The following is a 27715-nucleotide window of genomic DNA, read 5'->3' as shown; positions in this document are numbered from 1 at the left end:
TAAAAGTTATAGAATGGATATGAAGAGAGACCTTTTCCAAACTTTTATTTGTGCATATTCAATTGAAAAAGATAACTTTTACAGGTTCTTTGGTGCCCATATTCAGCATACAAAAATGTAAAAGACTATTCACAAATAAAACACATTAGCTCAAACTGGAAAAAAATAACAAAACAATTTAAGGTAGTGCACACTGTGACAGCTCTGCTTATGGGGACATGAGAATTACTGCGAAAATAAATAGAATGTCCTTCTGTAAAAGCAGCAATGTCATGTCTTGTAAACTTCCTTTTTATATTACAGCAAAGTTTGAAATAAAATCCAAAGGGACTGGAGCTTTTTACACTGTAGCCGTGAATGAATAAAAGAGTCTATTTTCTCAATTACTGTTGGTCCAGTTTCCTTTTGAGTCCAATGTGCAGCAGGTTTTAAAAGGTGCTCAGTTAGGGATTCTAACCAATTAAGTGATGAATTATAAAATCTCTTTCCTGCTTTCAAACACAAACGGGTAAATCTGTTCCACGGCAGTAGCGACAGCCTTTACATTGGGCCCTGAAACACACACAATGGAGGAAGGGGTGAGAAGAGGCACGGAAAGCACTGGGAAAAGCTCAGTTCTCACAATTAAAAATACCCAAGCAGTTCGGGGGTTACTGTTTTAAATAATCTGCAAACATAATTATACACATAGTCATAATGAAAACTAAGAGAATAAAATTTTCCCTGGACAATTAAAGGAAATCTGAAACAAAAATGATGTTACTCGTCTCGTTTTAGGGCACCAGTGTGAAAAGAGCGTAGATAAAAAAAACTACACACAAACTATCCCAGAGGAGAACAGAAAGTGCTATGATAGGACTATTAACGGGAGAAAGGACAAACGGGCCCAGAAAACCATTATCCTCTTGGAGACTGCAGTCTGGCTTTTTGTGAGGCTACAATTGAAGCTTGCGGGAGTCGGAAACCCAGCAGAGTAAAGCAAAGCTGCTTCCCAGGTGCTGGGACGCGGAGGCTGTTAGAAGCCACCTGGTCTACAATGCCCACAGGCTTACTGCTCCTTGGCAGCAACATGTTTACTACCAATCTGGCCATCTCACCCTCGCAGCTTACTGAGGCAATAGAACACAAAAAAAGCACAAGGGAATGAGGTGACGCTGGGAATAACTTTTAAAAAATGTAATCTTTCATTTAAATAGCTCAAAAGAAACATGAAAGTGGGTAATAAAAAATATTTTCATAACATTTTGAATAAAAATGGTTTCACTAACTATACTTACCACCTTTGAAGGATCCTAAAAAACATACATATGGACCTGCTGTATACTCTGACAATCTGAATACGTCTTACACTGGTCCACTCCCTTCTTGACTCAGTTTACCCCTACACATAGTACAGTGCTTTGCCCGTGGGAACACATACTGAGTATGTGTTCACTGAATTGTTATAGAATTTCATAAAATATTACAGATGTAAATATATAATGCATCCTTATTAACCAGGTCAGTTGTCTTCAGTTTGTTATTGTGTTGTTTAAATATTTATTAACTCAATAAAAGACACATTTTACATATGCATCATTTTATTCTATACTTAGTAGAGACTTATCTGTAGACTTTGGGGCCCCTCAGAAGTCTGGGTTCCAAAGTACAGAAATGACAGTTGAAAGAAGGGAACAAATAGATGTGTTCCACTTTTAATTCAGGCACAGCCCTGGCAATAAGCTTGAAAAGTTTCAGAAGTAGGTGTGAAAACCCATGGGATGAGTCAAAACTAAAACTTATTTACTGAGTGTTTAAAGGTGTTAATAATTTTTATTCTCCTTTAAGGATTGAGGGAATAAAAAGAAAAACTCAAGGACACTAAAGCAATTTCCCTTAACACAAATGTGCCAAAAGCTGGGTCTGATTCCCAAGTAATGTCTTTGTACAACTTATAACCATGGTACCTGTACAAATCATCCTGCAGAGTTAATGCTACCCTTTGACACCTAGGCCTAGTGTTTAGAAACCACCCCTTCCAAATAGTTGACTCAAAAGATATGTAATAAATAGGTACAAACTATATTTATATCTTTGCTTATGTAAAACCTTTATAAAGTTCATAAAACTGAATTCTCTTAAGTATTTTAAATGCAAGATATTATAAGTTTAAAAGCACTATTATGAAAAAATATACTAGAATATTTTTAATAGCTCAAAACTGGAAACTATCCAAATGCCTGTGGACAGTATACTTATACACTGGACACTGCACAGCAATGAGAATGAATGATCTATCACTACACGGAGGATGAATCCCACTGCGATAATGATGAGTGAAAGAAGACAGAAGCAAAGTACTATGATTTTAAAACAGTATATGAAAGCAGGTAAAACTAACCTATCATATTAAAGTCAGGAGACTGGTTCCCCTTTAAGGGCAAAAGTGACTAAAGGTGACAAATTAGACCTTATTTCTATTTTGGTAAGGGCACCTCTTATTTCATTCAATACAGAATTGACAAGTTTGGTTTCAATATCATAAAATACCTGTTACTGTGATGCTTCCTGTTGAAAAAATCTGTAATGTAGCTCGTAGAGATTTTATCCGATAGCACACAGCAGGATGAAGTTCAGGTTCATAACTACACAAAGAAAGCCACAATATAAGTATAGCCTGACAAGTAATTTCAAATTTGGTAAGTTACTTTGATTTCTCAAAGACCTACCTGGCATGAGGTCTATTGTTCTTCGTGAATTCTGGCAAACGGATTTCAAATGGCATGTTACACACTGCTAAAACATTAACAACCTTAAAATCTGTAAATATTACCTTTAGGAGAGAAATAAAACTCAGTGAATTATTTTGAAACAAAAAAATCTGCTCATCAGAGAAATCCTTAATAAATAAGTTTCAATCTTTAAAAAGCAAATAAAACAAATATCTTAAGCATGGACCCAGTATTTTAAGTTACCAGTGATTAATTAAAGAAAAACAACTCAAAAACTTTAATAATAAAATAAAACCTGAGATATTTGCATGACTGAATTTCATGTTTAGTTTAGTTTGTTTTTGTTTTTTTTATATTTGAAATGGGATATTCAGTCTATTGGGATAGGAGAGCAAATAGAAAAAAAATGAAAACACAGTCCTCTTCTCAAGAGTTTAAATGGAAAAGTTGTTACTTTAAAACTCAATGAATAGTTGAGTATACACTAAACTCCAAAGATCAGACTTTTTCTTATATGCAGTAAGGTAAAATGATCTTTCTGTGAGCTTAGATGTTTGTTTTCTTTAGGGGGACAGAGTGAGGGATAAAGGGATAAAATTGTGCTTTTAATTTATTGGAATTTCTCTCAACATTTCTAATTTTATGCTAAGATAAGAAGCTCTAAGGCTAAAAATAATGTCCTCTCAAATTAATAACTTCAGCAACTCCTTGACTGGTTTTATCTTATCTTTTCAAATGTTCCTAGTAAAACCACAATTCTGGATAAATACCCATCCTCCAACTCAGTACCTGCACAAGATAGCTTCAGAAAGCCATAAAATTGTGCAAAGTGCCCCACCATTTTTTGTCTCTATACCACCTCTCTTCAAGCACCAGAACTCCCACACCCACCAGCTCCTCAGTGCCTTCCTCTCACCTTCTACCTCAGAGGAGGGAAACTTAACTTCCCATCACTTCTCATCTAAATTCAAAAGAGCCTAGGCTCATCTCTTTAGGGACGCGTCTTTATCTTTCATTTACTCATTATCTGCAAGTGACTTAGCAAGTGCATAATGTGTATTAATTTTATTCAAATTTATGCCTCTACAAAATTATATTTGATGAGGTTACCCAGCCAGCGATGATCACTGTATAAGTGTGAGAGCCTGCCAACCAGTGTGTACATGTCAACAGGGTCCTGCAGCTCTCAGCTCATCCTGATATATATATGTATACTACTCTTGGGATGATCAGAAATATGTGGTGTTTTTGGTGGTTGTTTGTTTTGGGGGGAGGGAGAGGTGGGGCATTGTTAAAGGTGAAAAAAACTTAAAGAGTTAAAAAGGTAGTTAAGAAGTGGCGGACGGAGGCCAGTGGATCCTGCGACTGTGGAGGGCGAGCATTTGTAGTATTTTATCTTGTCTACACATGGGTGGACTGAGGAGTTTGGGAAATCCAGGAGGAAGAACCCATCCACCTATGAAAACGACAAATGAGCAATTCATATGGAGGATGGCTCCCTGTCTCTGAAAGACCCTCCTCTGGGAGATGAGTCTACATTGTATAGTGTCTTGAAGACACAATAAACTTATGGGCTGCCAAAAAAAAAAAAAAAGTAGTTAACTTGTAAGAAAACAAGCCGGTGTCTCTCTATAAGAAGAATCTGAAAAAAAGTCAGGATCCTTTAAAAACATCCACGTGGACAAATTTTGCTACTAACTTTTTATACTGAAGAACAGTATAAAAACCTTAGGAAAAGGTTAATCATGAGGGTAGTTTCTGTCGTGATTTCTTTAGTCTACTAAATTCAAAGTTTTAACTTTACAATAATAAATCCTTGAATATTTGCAGTTTGGATACATTTTGAAAACGTTACCTGAAAACCTAGTTTCTGCAGACTGCGGGCTAGACGTCTGGCACCAAATTTAGCTTCTTCTTCACTATGGTTTTAGGGGGAAAAAAAGATTGTTATATAGGAAATCAATTTTATACTGAGGAACATAACAAATTGTACATATGATTTTGTTTCTAAGTTTACAAATGTTCCTTTCATGAGGGGGAAGTTAAAAAATTAAAAACCCAAATAAAATTTACCTTGTTGCTCCAGTGCAAATAATTTTTCCTGAGGACCAAATTGTAGCTGTAATTCTAGGTTTTCTAAGTTTCATTAATACTTTCTGAAAAAAAAAAAAAGTACATAATAAGGATTAATTTTCATTTAGAGTGGAACAAAAGTAGGCTTACAGTTGTAAGTATGCAAAACAGTTATTCTTAATAATTATTATTAATTATTGTATAATTTTTCATCCAAACAACTGTAAACATTCTTTTGCCCCACCCTGTATGCTTCTGCTCTATGTGGCTATTTTAATGTTTAAATACTATTCTAAGCTTTCCCACAATCAAAATAACTGTTCCCTGCATCATCTACCCATTCTGAAATCAAGTACCATACTGAACAAAAGAATGTATTAATCCAAAAGGACACTTAATTAAAAAATACATGGACTATATAAATCTCTCACTAATAATACTTAAAACCAATGAGCTACCAGGTATGTAAACATTTCTTCTCTCATTCCACTCCAGTCACATGACTACAATTTATAATTTGCATGGATCCTTAAATATGGGAAATTTGTTCACATCTCATGAGCTGTGCAGAAGCTGGTATTTTCAACTGGAATATTTTTCCTTCATATTTTCATTTCATGCAAGTTTCTCACCAGATGTCACCTCCATAGAGGGGCCTTCCCTGACTCTTCCACCAAAACACCCATCCCTTTATTGCCCTGTAAATGCTAACCTTGCTTTATTCAGCCTCATGGTATCCATCACTACTTGACATTGTCTTACAGTTAAAATGCCTATTATATATTCTAGTTCTATATGCAAATTTTGAATGCAGGGGAAAAGTTGGAGCTAGAGATATAATTTTAGATATGAAAGGCATTTAAAGCTATGGGTTTGAATAAAATTATTTACATTGTGAGTATAAATAGGTCAAGAGCTAAGATCCAAGATAATTGTGAATTTAAATTTTCATTGCAACTTTTCATTTATGGAAATATTTATCATATGCCCATTATATGTAAGAGATAAATGTTTACTGAGTAATGTAGCACATAAATGAATCAGATATTTCTCCTTAAAACTCCTGTTACAGTTTGAGGTCTTCCTTTTCTCTGTTATATGCCATATTATCAAACTAGAAAGCTATTAAATCTGCGAAGACAAAAATTAACAAAGACACAAAATGAAATCTGAGTAAATAATTATAAAATTTCAAACACAAGTGGCTGGGAAACACCAGACTGAGTTTATTCTACGTTTGTCTTTCACCACCAGCTTGTCCATCAACTCAGCCTTTTCAGTTAACGTTCCTAGGAAAAATGACTTCCCTGTCATATGGTATATTAAAAGTCTCAAAGTAGCATTAGGCAATTTCTTCTCTAAACTTTTTTGCAAACATATTTACTCCTTTTTTTAAAAACAAAATGAAGATGGCATTATTGAACTTGAAAATCTTTAATTGCGGGTCACTGAAAATTTTAATTCATCTTCACTTAGTTTCTAGCACTAAGAACTAATAATAATTTTCCTAAGTATACTGGCATCTAATTTTTAGAGCTTAAATAAAGCCTTCAAATACATTCTTAATTTTCATAAAAAATATATGATATATAATCTCATCAATCATTGGTTTATAAAAGCCAAATGAACACCCACTGTCATGTATAATATTAATCTCAAAACACTAAGGTTAAAAAAGCAAGTTAACAGCTTTTATTTTCAGTATTATGGGTTTTACAAAAATTACAATTTAGAATGTACAGGGTAGGATATGAACCATATTTTCAGCAATTTGCTACTGAAAGAATACCAGCTATCCTGGCTAATTAAAGAGGGCTATGACAACATGCTACAAAATTTACAATCTGACTTTCTCTATCCTAGGACACCATTCAAACATAATTATCTCTATATATAAAAGTCTAAGTGATTGGCTGGTTGACGTGCACTGATCACCAGGGGGCAGACACTCAATACAGGAGCAGAAACCACAGGCATGGAAACATGGGACAGACTGATGAATCTCAAAGGGAAGGGGGGAGGGAGAAGGGCAGGAAGAGATTAACCAAAGATATGCATACAGATTCATGTACTGGTGGGGTCCCTTGGCCTGGCCTGTGGGCATCAGGCTGAAACCAGCTCTCTGACATCCCCCGAGGGGTCCCGGATTATGCCGAGGGACCTCACCAGTGCACAAATTGTGCACTGGGCCTCTAGTATTTAAATAAATATACATAAAAAGTATAAAAGTTGCCTTCTTCAGTCAAAAGAAATTGAGAGAACAGTATAAAATGTCTAGTAGCCAATGAGTTCTTTGGTAAGACTTGGAGATAAGTATCTCCAAAAGCTGCTACTTCATGAGAAAAGGTGCCACTTCTACAGGGCTCACTATTGTATCCAGCACAATTAGCACATGGTAAGGTGCTCATAAATTATCTATAGCAGCGGTCGCCAATCTTTTGGACCTCACGGACCACCAGTGGTCTGAGGACCACCAGTTGGCGACCGCTGCTCTATAGAATAAATACATTTTAGTACATCATTCCTAGCACTATACAATTAGCATACATACCAAAATTCAGATACTTACTCCAACATCACGCTTATAAATTACATTTGCTCCCTCCAAAGCAATCTTCCTTAAGTTCAAATGGCATCTTGTTCTAAAAACACAGACTACATTTGTAATTAGAATGTCCAATGCAACATCACTGTCTGCATCCATTGGGGTAGTTTAAAAACTTAGCTTCCCACCACGAAGATCACATCCTGAGAAACAAAATAAAATAAAGTAATTAAACTTTAATGTTTTCTGAATTTTTCACAAATAAACTTGAAAACTAAAATGCAAAAAACAAATCGATACTATTTATTTTTAAATGTTACTCAAATCAAATCATGTCCCTTATTTTCCCCACTAAAAATGCCATTTTTAAAAGATAACATCATTAAAATCTAACTTTCATTCCTTAAATTTAATAAGTAACTTTTACACGCCAGGAGGCTGCCAAACTTATCTCCTGCTACTTGCCTATACCACCACTATGTTCCAGGTGTATCACAGTTATGGCAATTCTCCCAACACACCAAGTTCAAGGGCTGCACTTTGTGGTTCCAATATCTAATCATTAATGGCACTATAACCCATCTCACATTTGCTAGGGCTATAAAAAGTCAGACCTATTTTTCACTTATTTTGAGTAAATGACTTAAGTTTAAAGAAGCAGAAACATTATTTATAACATTTATAAACAAATGTTTCTCATTTACCAGTCATTCATTCATTATTCACCTACTGAACAACTATACATTGAGGATCCTGGAGAAAAAAAGTGTATGAGGCCAAGTCTTTTGTCCTCAAGGAGCTCACAGACGTGTGTGTGTGTGTGTGTGTGTGTGTGTGTGTGTGTGGTGTAGGAAGGAGCTCTAACAAGTAGTTAGCACAACACCATTTTTACTGAGATCACAATCTTCCAAAATACGTATCTTTTAAAAACTGACAGGAAGCATTTCCATAAACAAACAAAATGAGCCCTAGTTTGTACTATGCATAAGACCCATATTCCAGCTAAAAAAATTTTCTTTAACTGGGTTTCCACATCTTAAATAAATAAGTAATGATAATTCATCTTACCTAATTTACAGAGAAAATCAGAAAATAGCAACAGATATAAATTATTATGTGACTAAACAATGAAGATGCCAAGTGTCCAAATAAAGAAAATTCAATTTTCTTTTTCTGCCTTCCGCTATACTAGAACCCAGGAACAAATCAGACCAAGACTTCCGGCACCTCCACAGGATCAGACTGCATCCAATTCTGTGTACCAATTGTTCCTGAACTGCATTGTATTTTCTCACTCTTAGGTTCCCTATAATCTGCTTATTTTCTCGTTTTCCTGTTCTTTGTATGTTTAAGCAACCTCAAATGATTTTTATGTATAAGGTGTGGGGCAGGGGTGGCAGTGGCCCTTATTAATAGATATATAGGTAGATTAATAAGCAGAGGACAGAGGCAGTTTTCAATACTGATCTTAAGCAGCAGACTCAATGTCTGAATAATCAATTACTAGTTATGACAACATGGACAAGTTAAGCAGTCTCTCTGTGCCTTGGTTTTCTCAGATGTGACATGTAATAATGGATGGTGCCTATGAGATAGTATTGGGGGATTATATAAAATGTATGAAAAGTATTTAGCACATGTATCTTGGAAATAATAACACAAAACCAAAAGTGATTATGGATAAAATGAGTGTTCAAATCAACTGTCAGAACAGAGGTTTCTTAGCATCACTTCCCATGATTACATTTAACTGTGAGGAAGAGGCTCCAAGTTGCTCACCCCAACATCCACTCCATCCTTCCTTCACAAGGAACAGAACCCAGCTGTCTAGCCACATACATTGTGGCAGAAATAAAATACTACACATTTCAGGCTCCCAGGCAACAGGAACAGCCAAAAAGCCACATGACTCTGTGACTGTCAATAAAATGTAAAATGAAATAGTTTTGTGTCTTTTGGAAAGTGTGCTTAGAGGGACTGATCTAAGCCAGCAAAAAAAAAAAACCCTTTGCCTTTCTGCCCTTCTTCATACTTGCTGCCTAGAGTCTGGATGTGAGAGCTGGAGCTCAAGGAGCCATTTGGGATCATGAGACTCTGGGTAATAAAACTCCTTATTATCCCTGCACTTCCTAATTCTAGATGTCATGAATATGAGAGAAAGTCTATTTCTGTTAAGACCCTCATACTGGATTTCTGAGGTATGCAGCCAAACCTAATCCTAATTGACACACATCCCATGAGAATAAGCTACAAAACACTATTTAAGGAGAAATTACATATGAAGAAACTATGTCAAATTTACTGCTTCACAAAGTTGTTTTGTTTTGTTTTTACATCAAATAGGCTAAAACAAATTCACTCAGATCTACTTCTCTGAGTATTAAATTAGTAAACTGAGGAGAAAATTCAAGGACAATATGTAGGGTAAAAATAAGTCAAGAGAGAAGGGGTAAAGCAAACCTTTGTGAATGCAAAGAAGCCTTGAAATTCAAAACAGATGATTATTTTTATACTGCAGCAACTTAAATTCTAAAGACGAGGTCACACACATAGTTCATCATAAGTATATACTTAGATACTTAAACAGCCAAAACATTAACAATTATTGTATTCAGAGAGTTGGCATCTGAGTGATTGTAAAACTTTTTTCTTCTCTTGTTTTGTAGACTAGATTTTTCTTTTTAAGAACAACAAATATATATTAGATTTACTATAAGAAAAATAAAGTTAATTCCATTTTTATTTAAATATAGTTATTAATTATTTTTCCACTGCCCAAAGTCTGATATGAAGACATGGTTTAATCAGGTGTTTTTTCCTGTTTCTGAAGTAAATACCTAGTATGAGTTCAAATATATCCTTCAAATAAGAAGCAAAGTTCAAAATTGCAGCTGTCCTAACTTCAGGAAATATTCTATTTCTAGCTTTCATTAAAGTGCACTGTAGAGTTGAAGCAACTTCTTCTTCGATCCATGATTTTTCAGACAAGAATACACTGTTCTTTAGGTCCTCTGACTTTCTAGTGGTATTTAAAAACATTCCTTCAGCACCTGAAATCTTAAAGCAGCACCTGGAAAACACTGCCACCTCCTGGCTTTTAAGACAAATTGCACCTAAGACTACTACATTTTAAATTCCACACCAGAAAAGATACTTAAACTGAAAGGCCATAATAAACACCGTAATAATATAACTAAAAGCAAAACAAACAAATAACCCTAAAGAAACCTTAGTATACAAAAAAGTAGATCGTAGCTACTTTAAGTGTATTCAAGTTGCATAAGAAGATACTGAGGGAGGGGCCTAAAAGGTTTAACCACAAAGTTGCCATCCATGATTTAAGAAATGGCAGAGGGGAAGGCTGGATATAGACTAATTTGCAAACACAACATGAATGCACTTGTTCCCCTAGGGATCATTTTTTTTCCTAAAAGTAAGACATGGCATTTAAACCAACTCTTCTTTGTAAAGCTCCCAAAATAGCAGATAGAAAACAGTTTGTATGGTGATTCCAACCAATTACTATACTTGACAGTCTCCCAACACATGCCTGTGACCAAGATGGAAAAAAATAAAACATTTTGCCTTTGAGAAAGAGAGTGTTCTTTTACACCTGTTTAACAGTACAGCATATACCTTACTTTTCTGGAAATTGGTAATAATATCACTGTACCTCCCAGGGTGTTTCTAAGGATTCAATTTAATTATCTATGTCAAGCACATAGTACACACACCATGTTTAATAAATGGCAGCTATTACTGTTTGATAGATTCACATAGCTGAATATTGTAACCAAATAGTATTTAATGAATTGGTACAAAACTTGAGAACAATCACATTACCAGACAGAGAAAACTGAGGTCTTAATAGGTCAGGCAGGAGTCAGCAATAGCCAAAGGGCTAGCGCTTGTTCTATAAAAAAAGTTTTATTGGAACAACCATACTCATGTTGTTACATAATGACTATGGCACCGTTGAGCAGTTCTGAGAAAGACCAAATGACCCACAAGTCTAAAATAGTTACAATCTGGTCTTTTAAGAAGGTAAGAGAGAGAGAGAGAGAGAGAGAGAGAGAGAGAGAGAGAGAGAGAGAGAGAGAGAGAGAGAGAGAAAGGAGAAGGGAGAAGAGAGAAGGAAAGAAAAGAAAGGGGTAGGGGGTAGGGCTAGATAATTAACCAACAGTTAGGAAGGGTATAGAATGAGTCTTCTATTAGGTGGGGAGATGAGACTAAATGGTTTCTAAAATCCCATTTAATTCTAAAATTCCCAATTCTAACAGCTTAGATGAAGAAGCACTTAGACAAAATTTAGGAATTATATTTTAATTCTGGAGCTACTGCATTAGTTTAGTTAAATTAATATCCCAATTCTGAACTTCCCACTTACCTTCAACATGCATTTGTGTTCAAAGGGGCAGTAAAGGAAGAAAGTTACATGCACTAAGGCAGCGGTTCTCAACCCATGGGTTGCGACCCCTTTGGGGTTCGAACAACCCTTTCACAGGGGTCGCCTAAGACCATCCTGCATATCAAATATTTACATTACGATTCATAACAGTAGCAAAATTACAGTTATGAAGTAGCAACAAAAATAATTTTATGGTTGGGGGTCACAACATGAGGAACTGTATTTAAAGGGCCAGAAGGTTGAGAACCACTGCCAGCAAACAGTGAACAAGATTGCAAAACCTTTCACTTGTTTGGCAGGGTAACATTCTGTCATGAGGACATGTTTTCATGCATGACCCAACAGCTTATACTTCAGGAACCAGTCCTCGGGGTTGGCATTTTTATTTTCTAACCACATGAAAAAAAGTCATTAATAATATGCTTGGTCACAAAAACCCTTGTATCTCCCAAAGAAAGGAGGATATATTATATCAACATCTATATGTATATGTATAAAAAAGGCTAATATGCAAAATTTCCCCATGGGAGTTCGATCGCTCGCTATGACGTGCATGCGCTTGACCACTGGGGGCAGCTCAAATGAAGGAAGGCCCTTGCCAGCAGCCAGAAGGCCCCGATCTGCCCTGATCGCCAGCCCGGCCTAGGGACCCTACCCGTGCATGAATTTCGTGCACCGTGCCTCTAGTATAATATAAAACATTTAACAAATGCTTACATAAGAGCAAAAGTATTTGATGTACAAAATCTTCATCACATTACATTAAACAGAAAGTTAAACTATGTTCACTACATGTCTGCAACTACTGTATCTCTGACTCACTCTAAATACCAATTCTGAAGACTGGTAAGCATGTGAATAACTTGCATCAAAATAAAGTGTTACACTTTTGAAAATTTCATATTAAGAAAACTACAAAAATGTTAATGGAAGTTAATTAATAATAGCTCTGACGGTCACCAGCAACTATCTATTTTTTAAAATAGTAAAGAGTAGTATATTGTATGCTTCAGTCGATAAAAATACTTGTAATGATGCCTAAAAGGGGGTGAAGAAAATGTAAATGATACTGATTTTCTGAATGGATGTTAAGGAAAGAGAAGTCAGTGGTTTACATTCTCATGAAGAAGTTCCAATTAAAGGAGAATGAAAATATGGTTAAGTTAAACTTAATACTCAGTTAATTTAAACCTATGTTCAGACATATTGATAATGTTTAAACAGCAGCCTTCTTAAAGATTTCAGGCCAACCAGCATGGCTCAGTAGAACATCAACCTTTGAACCAGGAGGTCATGGTTCAATTCCCAGTCAGGGCACATGCCTGGGTTGCGGGCTAGATCCCTGGTGGGGGACATGCGGGAGGCAGCCAATCAATGCTTCTCTTTCATTATTGATGCTTTTATCTCTCTCTCCCTCTCTGAAATCAGTAAAAATATATTTTAAAAAAAAAAGAATTTCACTATTTCACAATGTACTACAGTGTATCTCTAATGGAATAAAACTTGGATGTTGAAGATGTGGACCCTAATGGAAGGTACATGACAGCTCTGAACTGTTCCTACCCTCACTTGTAAAATGCAAACAACCCCATTTCCTCACCACATAATTGTTTTAACAGATTAACGAGCACCTCACTAATTAAAAATACTCTATTAAAATAATGTCATATTAGTCAGTGCTAACATTAATATTAATCTGAACCAATGTCTAATTACAGATAACAAGAAAAAAACTATATTTTACTGAATACAACCTAAAATTTGGGGATTCAAATATCAAGCATATCAATTGCTTATGTAAAAGCAAAATTTGGACAGATTTAGTATTTCAAATTAATGGCTTGGTGTATGGCTTTTAAAGAAGACAGCATGGCCCTAACCGGTTTGGCTCAGTGGATAGAGCATCAGCCTGCGGACTCAAGGGTCCCAGGTTCGATTCTGGTCAAGGGCATGTACCTTGGTTGCGGGCACATCCCCAGTAGGGAGTGTGCAGGAGGCAGCTGATTGATGTTTCTCTCTCATTGATGTTTCTAACTCTCTATCCCTCTCCCTTCCTCTCTGTAAAAAACCAATAAAATATATTTAAAAAAATAAAGAAGACAGCATGTCATTTTCTAATTACATAAGAAATACTCAAAAAAAGTCACCCATAATCCTACCACAGTGATAATTACTAATTTTTTTCTATGCTTATATTGACATATGTTTTGAGGCTGCTAAATCCATATATTTATCTGTGCATATTAAACAAGATTGGGGTCATATGTATATACTGTCGTATCTAGTCAACAAAGGACTTTGTAAAAATCTTTGACAACCTGAGATATAAAAATCAGCAATATTAAATTGATTAATTTTCTTTGAATGCTAAAGAGGTTGAACTTTTCAAATATTACTAACTACTATTTATTATGTTAACTGTCTCATATCCTTTATTCATTTTCCTCCTGAGATTTCTTACTGATTTATAAAGGCTCTTACATGTAAAGAAATATTAGTATTTTGCCTGTTTATGCTATTCCTTTTGCTAAAATTGATCTATCCCCACTTGTACACCTGGCTAACTCCCACTTGTTCTATAGGTCAGCATCACCTTCATCCAATCAATTCTATAACAATGAACTGGAAATCTAAGCAGTCGTAGCATGCTAGGGGATGGGGATCAAACAGTAAACAAGACCTGGTAAAAGGAATAGCAGATGTTCTCGCTCTGAGCTGAGTTAAAAGTATGAACTGTTCGACCCTGAAGGAGGGCCAGCATGGCTAGAGCGGTAAGAGTGAATGGGAAATTGGCATAAGATCAGACTGGAAATGCAGGGAAGGGTCAAATCATAACTTCTAAACCATGTTAAAACTTTTCATATTTATCCCAAGAGCACGGTGAACTAAAAGAAAAGCAAAAGATGACATATTTGTTTTTAAAAAATATCAGTGCCACTTTTGTAACAGAAGAACGAGCTAGTAGATAAGAATGGGCAGAAAACTCAGTCAGGGTCTATAGTGCAGCAGTCCCGGGGAGAGATGACTGTAGTAGGCTGATGACAGGGTGAAGGAAAACGGAAAGAAGCAGAGAAGAGAGACATTTTCTGGAGACAGAGTGAATAGAGCTTTGAGATTGACTCAAGGAAGAGGGAGATGGTGCATGACTCTAGGTTTGTGGCCCAAGATACCACCTAATCTATTCCACTCAACTGACTAGAAGAAAACACTGGAGGGAGGGCAGGTTTGCAGGGGCGATGGTAAACGGAGGAGGGGTACGGATTCTGTTTTAGATATGATGAACTGAAGGAAATTGTGAGACATTCAAGAGGAGAGACAGAAAAATCAGATAAGGGTCCATTGCTCAGGGTAAGTCTAGGTCTAGATTGGAGGTGAAAATTTGGAAACCCCAGTACAGAAGGTAATTGAAACCACGATGGGTAAAATAAGAAATCAAAGGGACTAAGACATCTGATCCCCATGACTAAGACAGAGTATCCCTACTCGGAGTCCCATTACCATGTTGCTATGCATACCACTATCACTGCATTTTCCCACCATCTAGTGAAAGTTTCTATTTATATATGTTTCCTTGGTTGACAATAAGCTTTCCAGATGTATGATCAAATCTTACTTATTTCTGTGCCCTAGCCTTGGCATAGTTCCCAAGGCACTAAGCACATTCAATACAATGTCTGTAAGAGCTTAACCGTTAGTTTGAGATTATTAAGAAAGCAGTATCTATACATATGCATGCATGCACACACACATTTAAGAGCTCAGACTCTGGGGCAGATTACTTGGTTAAATCCAGACTCTACCATGTTATCAGTCATATGACCTTGGGTAAGTTACTTAATGCCTCTGTGACTCAATGTCCTCACCAGCAAAATAAGGCAGATAACATTACCCATCACAGTGTTGTAAACATTGAAATTTCAAAGCCCACAGCATAGTACTTGCACACGGTAATACGCATTCAAATTTAACTATTCTCATTGTTGCTATTATTACTTTCCTTCCTTCATTCTTCCATGGTTAGAGAAATGTTCAAAAATAAAAAGGATTTCCAGTTATTCACTGTGATCCTTAAGCTTTGGAGCACAAAAGCAGATGATGTTCTTCCACGTCTAAAAGCAAGGGGTAAAAGTAAAGAATACAATTTTGATGTATCTGGTAAATGAAACTGGTATTTTAAAAATAACTAAATTTAACAGTGAATTTAAAAAAATCTCCAGTAACAAAATCATTTCAAACAAACCAACAAAAAAGTTATTGGTTTGAATTATTAAATTGCAACAAAACTGTTCATCATATTCTTTTCATTTAAAGTGTAAATTTATCATGTTCATTTCTCCACAGGTCTTAACATATATCTCTATTTTCCCATATCATGGGTGATCATTTAGAAAACTAGGAAGTTTATCTTTTTCTAGAGAATCTTGATATTTGTCCCAAGTTACTGATAAATAACCACAATTTGTAAGACTAATTTAGCCATTATGCTGATGCTACTAAAACAGCATCATTTTATAAAGAGTATTTTCTTTCCAAGTATAAATATTAATTCACTAGATAGCTCACAAACCGAATAAACCCTCTCTCAGCTTCTGGTTGGTGTCAGGGTTGGCATGCATAAAGTTCAAACTTCTCTGTATTCTGATTTTTATTTCAAGAGTATGAATGCAGGGGTCCTAGCAGGTTTGGCTCACTGGATAGAGCATCCGTCTGGGACGAAGTGTCCCGGGTTCGATTCCAGTCAAGGGCACATGCCCAGGTTGCAGCCTGGATCCCCAGTAGGGGGCATGCAGGAGGCAGCCGATCAATGATTCTCTCTCATCATTGATGTTTCTATCTCTCTCTCCCTCTCCCTTCCTCTCTGAAATCAATAAAAAATATATATTTTTTTCAAAAACAGAGTGTGAATGCAGGGTTCAAACTTGAACTGCTGACAGCTCATCAAAAAGTTAATCAAGAGAAAGCACTGCAAGGTGAAAACATAACAGGTGAAATTTCCCATTTTGACAGTTTCCTTTCAACTACTTTTATAGGTTTACCTTTCATATAAAATGCCTTTGTTGATGTAGACCTGTTAGAGGTCTATGCCATTTATGACTGCCAGGTTAAGAAAAGGAAGGTAAGCCTGATTGGTGTGGCTCAGTGTTGAACGGCGACCTATAAACCAAGAAGTCACTGGTTCAATTCCCCCGTCAGGGTACATGCTCAAGTCGTGAGCTCCATTCCCAGTGAGGGGGGGGAGGGTGCAGGAAGCAGCTAATCAATGTTTCTATCTCTCTATCCCTCTTCCTTCCTCTTTCTCTAAAATCAGTAAAACATATTTTTAAAAAAAGAAAGAAAGAAAAGGAATGTAAGATTATGAAATTAGCTCCTTGGAAAATAGTGTATAGAGTTCAAGAGTTCAAACTATTCTAGTTAAGTTTTTACTATTTGGTAAAAAAATGTAACATAAATAAAAGCAAACAGGATTACAGAATAAATACACTTTCCATATATAAGTACAATTAAGAATTTCTGGTTTTACGCAGAACTGGTCAGATTTTAAAATGATAAAAATGGAGAACTTGGCTAAAGATCAGAAGAAAGCCATAAATTTTTTTATAATGGAAACTAAGTTCTATGAGAAAGACTAAAGGACAATGATTTAAAAGTAGCACAACAGAAAACTGAGTAATTGAAATAATAACATACAACTAAAAGAACACATACTAGTAACAAGAGTGATAAGGAAGTATTCTGACTGGAACATTGGTTCTTAACAAGAAGTTTAAACAAACAAAAAACTATGAAGAGGCTCAACTCCCAAAGCACTGATTAACTAAGGTTTGTAGGGCCCTGGTTTTTAAAACATTTCCAAGTTGTTTCTAATGGGCACCTTGGTTAAGAACCACTGGGCTGAAACACCATACCACAGGTCGTCAAAATAACAGAATTATCCTTTCAGTAAATAGATCCTTAAAAGGAGCTATATCCACATATGAGGACTATTTATCAAGATTTCTGCACACTGTTTACCATGTATTGTTTCCTTAACTCAGATTCATGCACTGTATCATCGCAATCTGCCTTTGGCCTCTGCATGACATAAAACGTTACCAATGGATGGCTCTTTGCTTAATCCAAAGTCACAGTTGAAACTCCTTCCTACTCGACCATTCCAGGGCATAACTGGGAACCCCCAATTCTCAAAATTCTTCCTCTGGCACCACCCCACCCTTTGCTTGGCTTCAGAGGCACCTTTCTTCTTAAATCCTCCTCCTAGCTCAAATACTTTACCATCTACTCCTTAAATCAGAAGTTCTTAACTAAATCCCATTACAGGACTGACAGCTCAACAATAGGTTCCAGAGGCGAGAAACCCCTTGAAATTGTTTATGTACACACAAATTTGAATGTGGCACCAGAGGAGGCCATTGTTTTCTTCAAATCTCAAAAGATTTTAAGACCCCTGAAGTTTAAGATCACTGGATAAATCCTTTTCTTCATTAAACTTTATGGCTCCTGGCATCAATGATGACCTATCAGAAATCAGAACTCATATTCCTAACTGCCTATGAGGCATATTCATTGAATTAACACATCCAAAATTAATCCCCTCAGAAATACTTGCTGTTCCTTGGTTCTTAATTTTAACAGAGCTACCATCCAACACTTACACACCTGAGTTAGACATTTCAGAACCATCCCTCATCTCTTTTTTCTCCTATACCCAGTTAACTTCTGATGTAGCTTCTTTTCTGCATCCAAAGCATCAGTGTTTTATTTTAGGCTTTCATACGTCATTATGGCTACAGTCTTCTAATGGAACTCTCTGCTTCCCATCTCCACAGTCTGGTCCATCCACCAAAGAGGCAACCAGAATTATCTTCCTGACTGTGCCACATCCTGCTTAAAGACACATCTCTTGGCTCTCTCATATGGACAAAATAGACTCTAACTTGCTTTGTTATAAATTCAGTGAGCTTCACGTTTCCAAATATACTTTTATAACCTTTTCTACTTTCAATACACTTGAGCAGTCTGAAGTTACCAATCCTCTTGCAATAGCAGACCCTTTTCTGAGTTTATATCTGCCTAGGATGCCCTTCCCTACTCCTTCAATTAAATTACTACTCATAATTGCATTCATTTAGAATACAACTAATGTGTCTAAACACTGGGAATATAGCTCAGAACAAAATAGTCAGGTAAGGGACCCTCGTGGAAGTTGTATTCCAGTGGAAGAAACAAACAAATAGAGAAGTAATTAAAATAGAGAATGTGATCTACGTTATAAAGGAAATAAGATGTCACAAAAGAAACTTTAGGAGCCAAAACCGGTTTGGCTCAGTGGATGGAGCATCGGCCTGCGGACTGAAGGGTCCCAGGTTCGATTCCGGTCAAGGGCATGTACCTGGGTTGCGGGCACATCCCCACTAGGAGATGTGCAGGAGGCAGCTAATCAATGTTTCTCTCTCATCAATGTTTCTAACTCTCTATCTCTCTTGCTTCCTCTCTGTAAAAAATCAATAAAATATATTTAAAATAAATAAATAAATAAATAAAAGAAACTTTAGGAGAATCCAGGAAGGCCTCTTAACTTCCTCAAAGATGAGAAATTCTTCTTAGAGTTAGATCTTCAAGGATAAGGACCCAGGCAACATGAGAAACTGAGAGAAAAGACCCCAAAAGCAGAGGACACAGCAAATGCAAAGGTTCCATTATAACTGTCTCATGATCCTTGAAGGGAACTGTTTAATATAAATGTGTTTCTTTAAAATTTGTTTTAACAACGGGCACTTGATCATCAACTCAATAGTTATGAATTAAATGAATACTTTAAGAACAATTAAAAGAAAGGATTGTTGGGGTGGGGAAACAGTGGGAAGTATAGACATTTTTCACTATAATAATAATCTCCATAGGTCCACACCACTCAAGCTCTCCAACAGTACCCTATTATTTCCTTACTAGAGGCCCGATGCATGAAATTCGTGCAAGAGTAGGCCTTCCTTCCCCCGGCTGCCCGCACCGGCTTCCCTCTGGCACCCGGGACCCGGGCTTCCCTCAAAGCCCCGGCTTCATCTGGAAGGTAGTCCAGAAGGTTGTTCGTTCGGCTGTCCGGTCTAATTAGCATATTATGCTTTTATTATTATAGATTTCACTTTCTGCTTTGTTCTGCTTAGCACTCCTGCACCTAACATGTTGTTATTGGCTTTAGTTCAGACCCCCAAATCCTGAAGGACAACTATGTTCCAGGAGCTTTGACAAATACAGAAATATAACGCATTTCTGATGTAAGAAAATAATTTAATTAAAACACATATATAGACCCTCAGCACTTTTGATACATATTTCCTTTCCCCTCCTCTAAGAGTTTTGCACTCCATTTCTCCCCCAAAGGTCCTAACTCATCCATATGCTAAGTCCGTTCCATGATAGCTGGTTATAGACTAGCTACCTATCTGTTACTTTCAGCACAGTAACCATCCAATTAAACAGGGTTTGATAAAGCTATTATTCATCTCTTTGCAAAGTGAGGGTGAGAATACAACACAAGATAAATTAAGAATATAAGACATTTGAAACTCTTCCAACTTAACAGGCCCAAAACAAAAAGCCTAGAAAGAGTAAATTAAAAGACACATATTCTGAATGCACATACAAATTAACAATTATCCAAGTAATTTGACACTACACATTGAAGCAGAATTTTCAAGATTACTGGCTAGCCAAAGATTTTCTCTGCCAAACTGATCTAAAGATTTACAATAGCAATATACTGCTGAGAAAAATGATAAAAGTATTAATATAGCTTTTTGTCAGTTGTGAACTGTCACATCACTTACCTCAGGCTCCCCCTATCACCACCACCAAAAAAGAGTAGAGAACTGAGTTAAGAAATCTAGTGTGCCTTTGAGATTAGCATACAAAGTTTGTATTGAGGAAGGTTTAATGAACTGTGTCTGTCTTCAACATGGCTGTGTTTCCTACAACCACCTAATCTGCCACCAGGGGAGATGCTGGGATGTGGTCAACCCATGAGCAAATATGGGATGCTCATTCCAACTTCACTAGATTGCACCTGCACACAAGAAACTGAAGATACCCAAGAAGCATACTGTAGCCATAAGCAGGTAAGAAAAAAAGAAAAATCTTGTGGTTCAACAAAAGTATCTGGTCAACTAGAGAGAATGAGTTAGTTCTTGTTCTACAAGTTTCAGGTTCTTAGCTGAGGTTCAGGCAACAATTGTTTCTATAAATATTGACCATAGTAAAAAACCAAATACCCATCTTCATATTTGCACTTTTAGGTTACATAGTGATTTTATTAGCTTTATATCTGAAGGATAGTAACACCTGTCCCTGAAATAGTGTGGTGAAAAGAACACTAGGGAAACATTAACAATGTGTTAGATATATCTTTATCTCAAAACAGGCAGGCTTTATTATGGACAATAGAATTGACACCTTGGAGACCTGTTTTCCTAAAAAGCCCTAATATAGTGTGTGTGTGTGTGTGTGTGTGTGTGTGTGTGTGTGAGAGAGAGAGAGAGAGAGAGAGAGAGAGAGAGAGAGAGAAAATAGCCATAATCATTTCCTGGCTTATCTTTATTTTTTAGATTTAGAATCTAAAAAATTTAGAAACCGGTTATGGGAATAATATTAACAATATCACATCAATACTAAATTTATTCTGGCCAACGCAGTTATTACTCAAATAAATCAACAGTATCAAAGTAGACTTTACTCTCTTTAAACAGAAAAGCAAATCCACACTCTAAACACAAGCATATTTGCCAATCTTCTTTCAGGAGGGGTATAAAAACCAACTAAAACACCACAATATGGAAGAAATTATAAAACTTTACCCCTGTACATTTAAAGCAAAATAATACTTTAAAAATATATATATTTTACTGATATTTTACAGAGAGGAAAAGAGAGGGATTGAGAGTTAGAAACATCGATGAGAGAGAAACATTGATCAGCTGCCTCCTGCACACCCCCCACTGGGGATGTGCCTGCAACCAAGGTACATGCCCTTGACCGGAATCGAACCTGGGACCCTTCAGTCCTCAAGCTGACACTCTATCCACTGAGCCAAACCGGTCAGGGCGCAAAATATACTTTTAATAACATATTTTATATAAACCTCTATAACACATATTTTATATAAATATTATTTCAACTAAAAACAAGACCTGGATAGGAGCCAAAATAGGAAAAACAGTTTGCAATTCATTGTATTTTAGCATTATTATTTATTTTCTAGTCAGCAGTTTCAAATGTGCATACTAAAACTAAACTATAATATTTGGACTTAACTTAAAGTTAACCATTTCAGTAGCAGCCTAAAAAAGCTATAATCGTCAAGTTATTCCCCTGGCTAGGTAGCTCAGTATTTGGTGTTAGTCTTGCCATAAACAAGTAATTTTGCAATTTCATGCAGTCATTCTCCAGCCACTTGAATTATTGGAGCCTGGCAGCAGTGTCAGCTCCTGCTAAAGTTACAAGGTAGCCACTATCTAGAACATTTATAGTGACACAGAAAACTCAAGTTCAATGGCTTGACAATGATACCAAGTTTCAAGTTTACCATCATTTAAGGTTATACAAGTAAAAAATAGTGTCTTCTAAAGAAAGACTAATTCTGCTAAATGAAACCATTGGTGTCTATTGCTTTTATTCAGAAGTACCATACAGCTAAACAAGCAGTCAAGTCCACAGGGAAATAGCATTTCAATAGCTTCAACACAGTGCCAGACAAGGCTTTGTTGGCCTTCCTTTTCCAAGAAACAGAGATATCTCTTTTTACTTAGTCCATCTGCCATAAGTGATAACCAGATGCCTGTGTGACAATTCAAAAATTAAAACAAGTGCTTTTCCCCCTACCAAAGCCTAAGAATAGATAGAGATGAGTCGAACAGTCAGTGCTCACAAAGAATTTCAATGCTTTAATAGAAAGCCTCCAAATGAAAGAAACAAAGCATTCAAGCCAGCTAATGGTTCACCTTTAATGTACTACCAAGTACCACTGCTTCTAGCACCAATGGATACTTTTTCATCTAACTATGCTGAGCATTGTTCTAAGCATTACACTTAGTAATTTGCTCAAGGCCATATTAAGCAGCATCGCCACCATGCTGAATACAAGCAGGCCGTATTCAGAGTCCATACTCTTAAACTCTATACTAATTCTAATCCCAAGAAAGTGTAACTAATTTTGATCAAAACTGTTCTGTCTCAATGTAATTTATCAGGAGGAGAAAGGGTAACACCATTTAATTAATAAAACAACATTTTACTTCTGTTTAAAAGTTTTGAGTTAAAAAACAAAAGCATACTATGGACCGGTGTCTATAGACAGATGTTTATGATGCTAAACACAAAGCACTAAAGTCATCCATACATGTCCCGAGAAAACTCTGTCAACACACAATGGAATTTTCAGTATTCTTTCTTTCTTTTTTTTTTTTTTTAATATATATTTCTTTATTGATTTCAGAGAAGAAGGGAGGAGAGAGAGATAGAAACATCAATGATGAGAATCACTGATTGGCTGCCTCCTGCACGCCCCCCACTGGGGATCAAGCCTGCAACCCAGGCATGTGCCCTTGGCCGGAATCGAACCTGGGACCCTTCAATCCGCAGGCTTGACGCTCTATCCACTGAGCCAAGTCGGCCAGGGCCTCAGTATTCTTTCTTGATGGATGAATACTGCATGGTCCAAGTCACCAGGCAAACTTTTATGTAGCATTTTTGGGGGTGAAATTTAAAAGTCTCATTATTGACTCCTACATGAAGTCTGATTTGAACCATCCCAGAGTTCACCTTTGTGTGTGTTTTCTTGAACATTTTACAGGATCCCCAGAAGTGTGCTTCCAGTATAAAACTAGCCATTGAAGCAAATTCTGTATTTTATCACACTTTAGTCAAAAGATAAAACCAGATGTATACAATTTCTGACATGACCTGATTCAGAATGACATACTTCTGGAATATTGTTTTTCCACAGTCACACACACACACACACACATACCATCTATCTTCTAAATAAAAGTTTGATTGTTACTATCTGGCCTGAAAGACATCAGATATGTATATAATTTCACCCTTTTGAAATTTCTCAAACTGGGAGTCTTGTGACCAGAACAAATACTGTATCTACTCAAGGCAAGTAAACCATTATCATTACTACTACTACTATTATTTATTTACTTATTTATTTTTAGAGAGAAGAGAGAAATATCAATGTGAGAGAGAAACATGGATTGATCGGCTGCCTCCCTCACCCATCCCAACCAGGGATGGAATCTGCAACCTGGGTATGTGGCCTGACCGGGAATCAAACCCGCCACCTTTTGGTGTATGAAACTACGTTCCAACTAACTGAGCCACACTGGCCAGGGCAGTAAACCATTATTTTTATTGTTTGAATTGGTTAAAAAAACAAAAACTCTAATCATGTTCAAGAAATGTTTGCTGCTTATAACTAGCAGCTAGTATAAAAAGTTGACATTTTAAGGATCAAGAATTAAACTACTAATTAGATTAGATGCCTAAAGGTTGCCCTCATCCACTAGATTAAATCCCTGAAGTAAAATAAAAATATATCCATTAACATTAATCTTCAAAACACACACACACACACACACACACACACACATGAATACACAACATCATGACAAGTCATAGTCCGAAACCTCAGGGAACTTCTAATTTGGCAGGTAGGGATGAAATCCATATACCAATAACTACAGTTCCAAGCAGTATGTAATAAAGGACTTAAAATTCAAAAACTCTGTCTATCATATTTTGGTGTTCATGCATGTCATTTTCTCTGCTATCTGCATGTGCACAAAAGGCACTAGAAGAGAAATACTTTTCATACAGCTTTGCACACCTGATGTGGCATCAGGTTTATAAAAGGTGCAACAAGTATGGGTGTAAATTACAGGAAACCCTTATTTATTATTTCAAAAATCACAATATAGCTAAATTTTCAAAACACTAGAGGTTTTAGCTCAGAGACACTATGGAAACCATCTACTATAAATTCTTCTGAAATCGATTTAAACTTTATTTTTCATAGCAATAATTTCTTCACATGGTCTATGATGCAACAGAATGAAATGAATCACCAGGTTATTACCAGCCTACTTCACCTAAAACAGCACTGATACTCACTCAACTGTGTTATACAATATTTGCTGATTTTTAAATAATCACATCTATAAGAAAGAACACTCTCCAAAAATATTCAGCTATGTGTTTCATATATATTTCTTCTACTTTATGACAAATTCTATATATGTATACATCCACAACAATTTTCCACATGAAGAAAAATTTGTGGGAACCACCTCAATTGTCCCCCTAATCTGTCAAAATGTAATTTTGGTCTAACATTCAGGTGCAAAATGATCAGAAAAGATTGATGTTAAAAGTTTTTTAGACTAAAAATTATGAAAATCTAAGGTTCAATAAATAACCCAAAATAGTCTTTTATCTTTAAAAAAGTGACTATGTCTACAATCACAGTATTACTTCTGAACTCTTAAAACACCGTCTATTCTAAAAATTTAAATATTTTTCATGGCTCATCTCCATACAATCCTTTGATTACCTGCTGTACTGCACAACTAACAGTTATTCAGAATGAATACAGAACATCTGACATGACCACTCCAATTCTCCAAATAAAGGGAGGGGCACAGAAAGAAAATGCAACACAGTGACATTAATGAAGAGGATCTACAGACCAAGGACATATGATGAAAACTTCCTAAGAAACAGAAATAATACAAATAGCATAAAAAATCCTATTTTTTATTAGGACACAAGAAAGGTGAGGAAAAAAGACAGCAAATGTTGGAAGTGTTGCAGCAGAGTGCAGGGAAAGCAAAAATTGGATTGTGAATAAAGGTGGAAAGTAGGGCTTGACGCCCTACTCAAATATAGAAGGAACAGAGGCGACAGCTAAGAGGTCTAGGTGAACTGAGTGTGATGCGGCCTTGACACCGAGGACTGAGTTCACTGTGTCTCATCTACACTATGAAAATCCTGGGGCTGACCATCCAACAGCCGCAAGTGTGATCATCTCCCAGTACAGCTCCACAGAAGAACAGCTATATGATTATGCAACAGTCCATTCATTTAACCTGAAGATGACAATACCAGGTTTTTCTCCTTGGCGGCTTAAAATGCCATTTTAAATTTCCCAGTGTGTTGTACTTCCCATCTTTGTTAAAGGAAACTGCCCACCTCTTCACACAGGAAACTCCTTTAACAAGAGACACTGCACCTCTCTTACATGAAAAAGCCTGAGTATTCCCGCATCAAATTCAAGAACACACAGTAGATCATTACAGTTTCTGGGGCTCATTTGGAGGGCAGAGGGTACAAAAAGGGAGGGCTGGACATAAGGATGATACCTTTTTGTTTAAGAAGTCAGGCTTAGCAAAAAAGGTGGGGGGACAAACAGAAGCTGTGCTTGACATAATTGCTTCTGTGACCTATCAGTTTTATTCTCATTCTCAAGTTTATGTAAAGAGCTTTGTTCCCATTGAACACAAAAAAATGGTATTATTGTGGTACGTATATGTGGCCTTTTCAGTATGCCACAGGGAAATCTCATTCACTGACCTAGAATAGTTTCAGAAAGTATAAAACCTTTAAATAGTGAGTGATGTGAGGCTTAAAGGGGCAGCATGAACCTGTAAGTATTGAACTGGCCATATGAAACAGTAATTCTTTAAACGAGATAGTGATAAAAGCCTCTTGGAATTAACTGACCATTTCCTTAAACTTTCAAAGAGACTGCAGCTTATAGCCGAACCTTCTTATATTTCTTTTTCAATTTCCCCAGAGACTCTGCCATTGTTTCTTCACACAAAAATCACACCCAGCTTGCTTCCTTTCCTTTTCTTGAACCGGTGTTAAGGCACGGTTCTTAACGCGCACACACAAGCCCACGCCGGTGAACCGCCAGTGTCGCCTGGGAGCTGCAGGTGACAGATGCAGTCACAGCTCACAGATGCGGACGGGCTGCAGCCCGAGCCTGGTGGCAATGCACGCGCGGATGCACGTCTCAGCAGCAGGAGAGAGTTTGAAAAACCGTCACTTCCCAATGACATTTACTTCTAGGATTCTTCCTGTGGTCAAGCGCCTACCCCAACCCTTGTCCCGGCTCAGCCCTACCCACAATTCATTCTCTCTTCCTCAGTTTCTAGATCCTTCGTCACATCTTTGGTTAATAAAAATAATAACCATCAAGCGGGTCTCTCGACGCAGATGGGATTTGGGGGCCCTCCGGCCGCGGCAGAGGCCCCTCAAGTTTTCTGGGAAACCACGCACCCTCAGCATCTGTGCACGACCCTCCCCGGGTGAGGGCTGCACCGGGGCAGACAGGGAATCTCCGGCTCCCGTCTTTCCCGGGGGCGGCGGGCACGAGAAAGAAACACCTCTTTCCTTCTCGACACCCCGTTGAAAGACGCTCCCCGGCAGCGACGCCCCACCCCCACCTCGCAGTCCCCCCAACGAGGTCCCCCAGTGCCCCCCCTGCCCTAAGAGCCGGTCCCTCCCTGGACTCCCGGACCCGTTTCCCAAGCGGAGCGCCCCTCCTCCGGCGATCCGCCCCCGCACACCCCGCTCGCAGCCCGGCTCCGGCCCCGCACACCCCGCCCCGCACCCGCACTCAGGCCGCCCGCTCCCCGCCCCGAGGGGCGCCTCCGGGGTTACCGTGGGAAGAGGGGGCGGCGGCAGAGGACGCGGCAGGAGCGCTGATGCCGGTGGCGTCGGACGCGAAGGATAAGCTGGAGGACGAGGATGATGATGAGGCGGGCGCGCTCCCCAGTCTCCATGGAACTCCCGCCCCGGCCCGTTGCTAGGAGCCCCCGAGGCACGGGCTCCCTCTTTCGCGCTTTGTTGTTCCGGGTCCGGGGCGGCCGCTGCTGCCCCGCGACAATAAATAGACTAGACGCGGGGGAGCATAGAGAC

The 27715-nt window shown here is 37.5% G+C and overlaps 1 protein-coding gene across 2 annotated transcripts; it reads right to left on the bottom strand.

The window, feature by feature from the left end:
* Nucleotides 1–28: 28 nt before the first annotated feature.
* LOC139012183 (TATA box-binding protein-like 1) lies at nt 29–27715 on the bottom strand. 2 transcript variants are annotated; one of them, XM_070417725.1, is made up of 7 exons: nt 27458–27715; nt 7354–7426; nt 4785–4867; nt 4567–4630; nt 2709–2812; nt 2530–2624; nt 29–552 (listed from the first exon to the last, which is right to left on the bottom strand). In XM_070417725.1, the coding sequence occupies exons 1-7, from the start codon at nt 27577–27579 to the stop codon at nt 473–475; spliced, it is 621 nt and encodes a 206-aa protein (XP_070273826.1). In that variant the 5' UTR covers nt 27580–27715; the 3' UTR covers nt 29–472. The 2 variants fall into 2 exon arrangements, with proteins under 2 accessions (XP_070273826.1, XP_070273827.1); XM_070417726.1 differs by having other exon boundaries at nt 7354–7532; nt 27458–27544.

Source organism: Myotis yumanensis, unplaced genomic scaffold (genome assembly GCF_028538775.1).
Source record: "Myotis yumanensis isolate MYYU_CA2020_CCGP unplaced genomic scaffold, mMyoYum1.0.hap1 SCAF_6, whole genome shotgun sequence".
Taxonomy (NCBI): Eukaryota; Metazoa; Chordata; class Mammalia; order Chiroptera; family Vespertilionidae; genus Myotis; species Myotis yumanensis.
The sequence above is the reverse complement of the archived record's forward strand: the minus strand, read 5'-3'. Positions and strand labels throughout refer to the sequence as shown.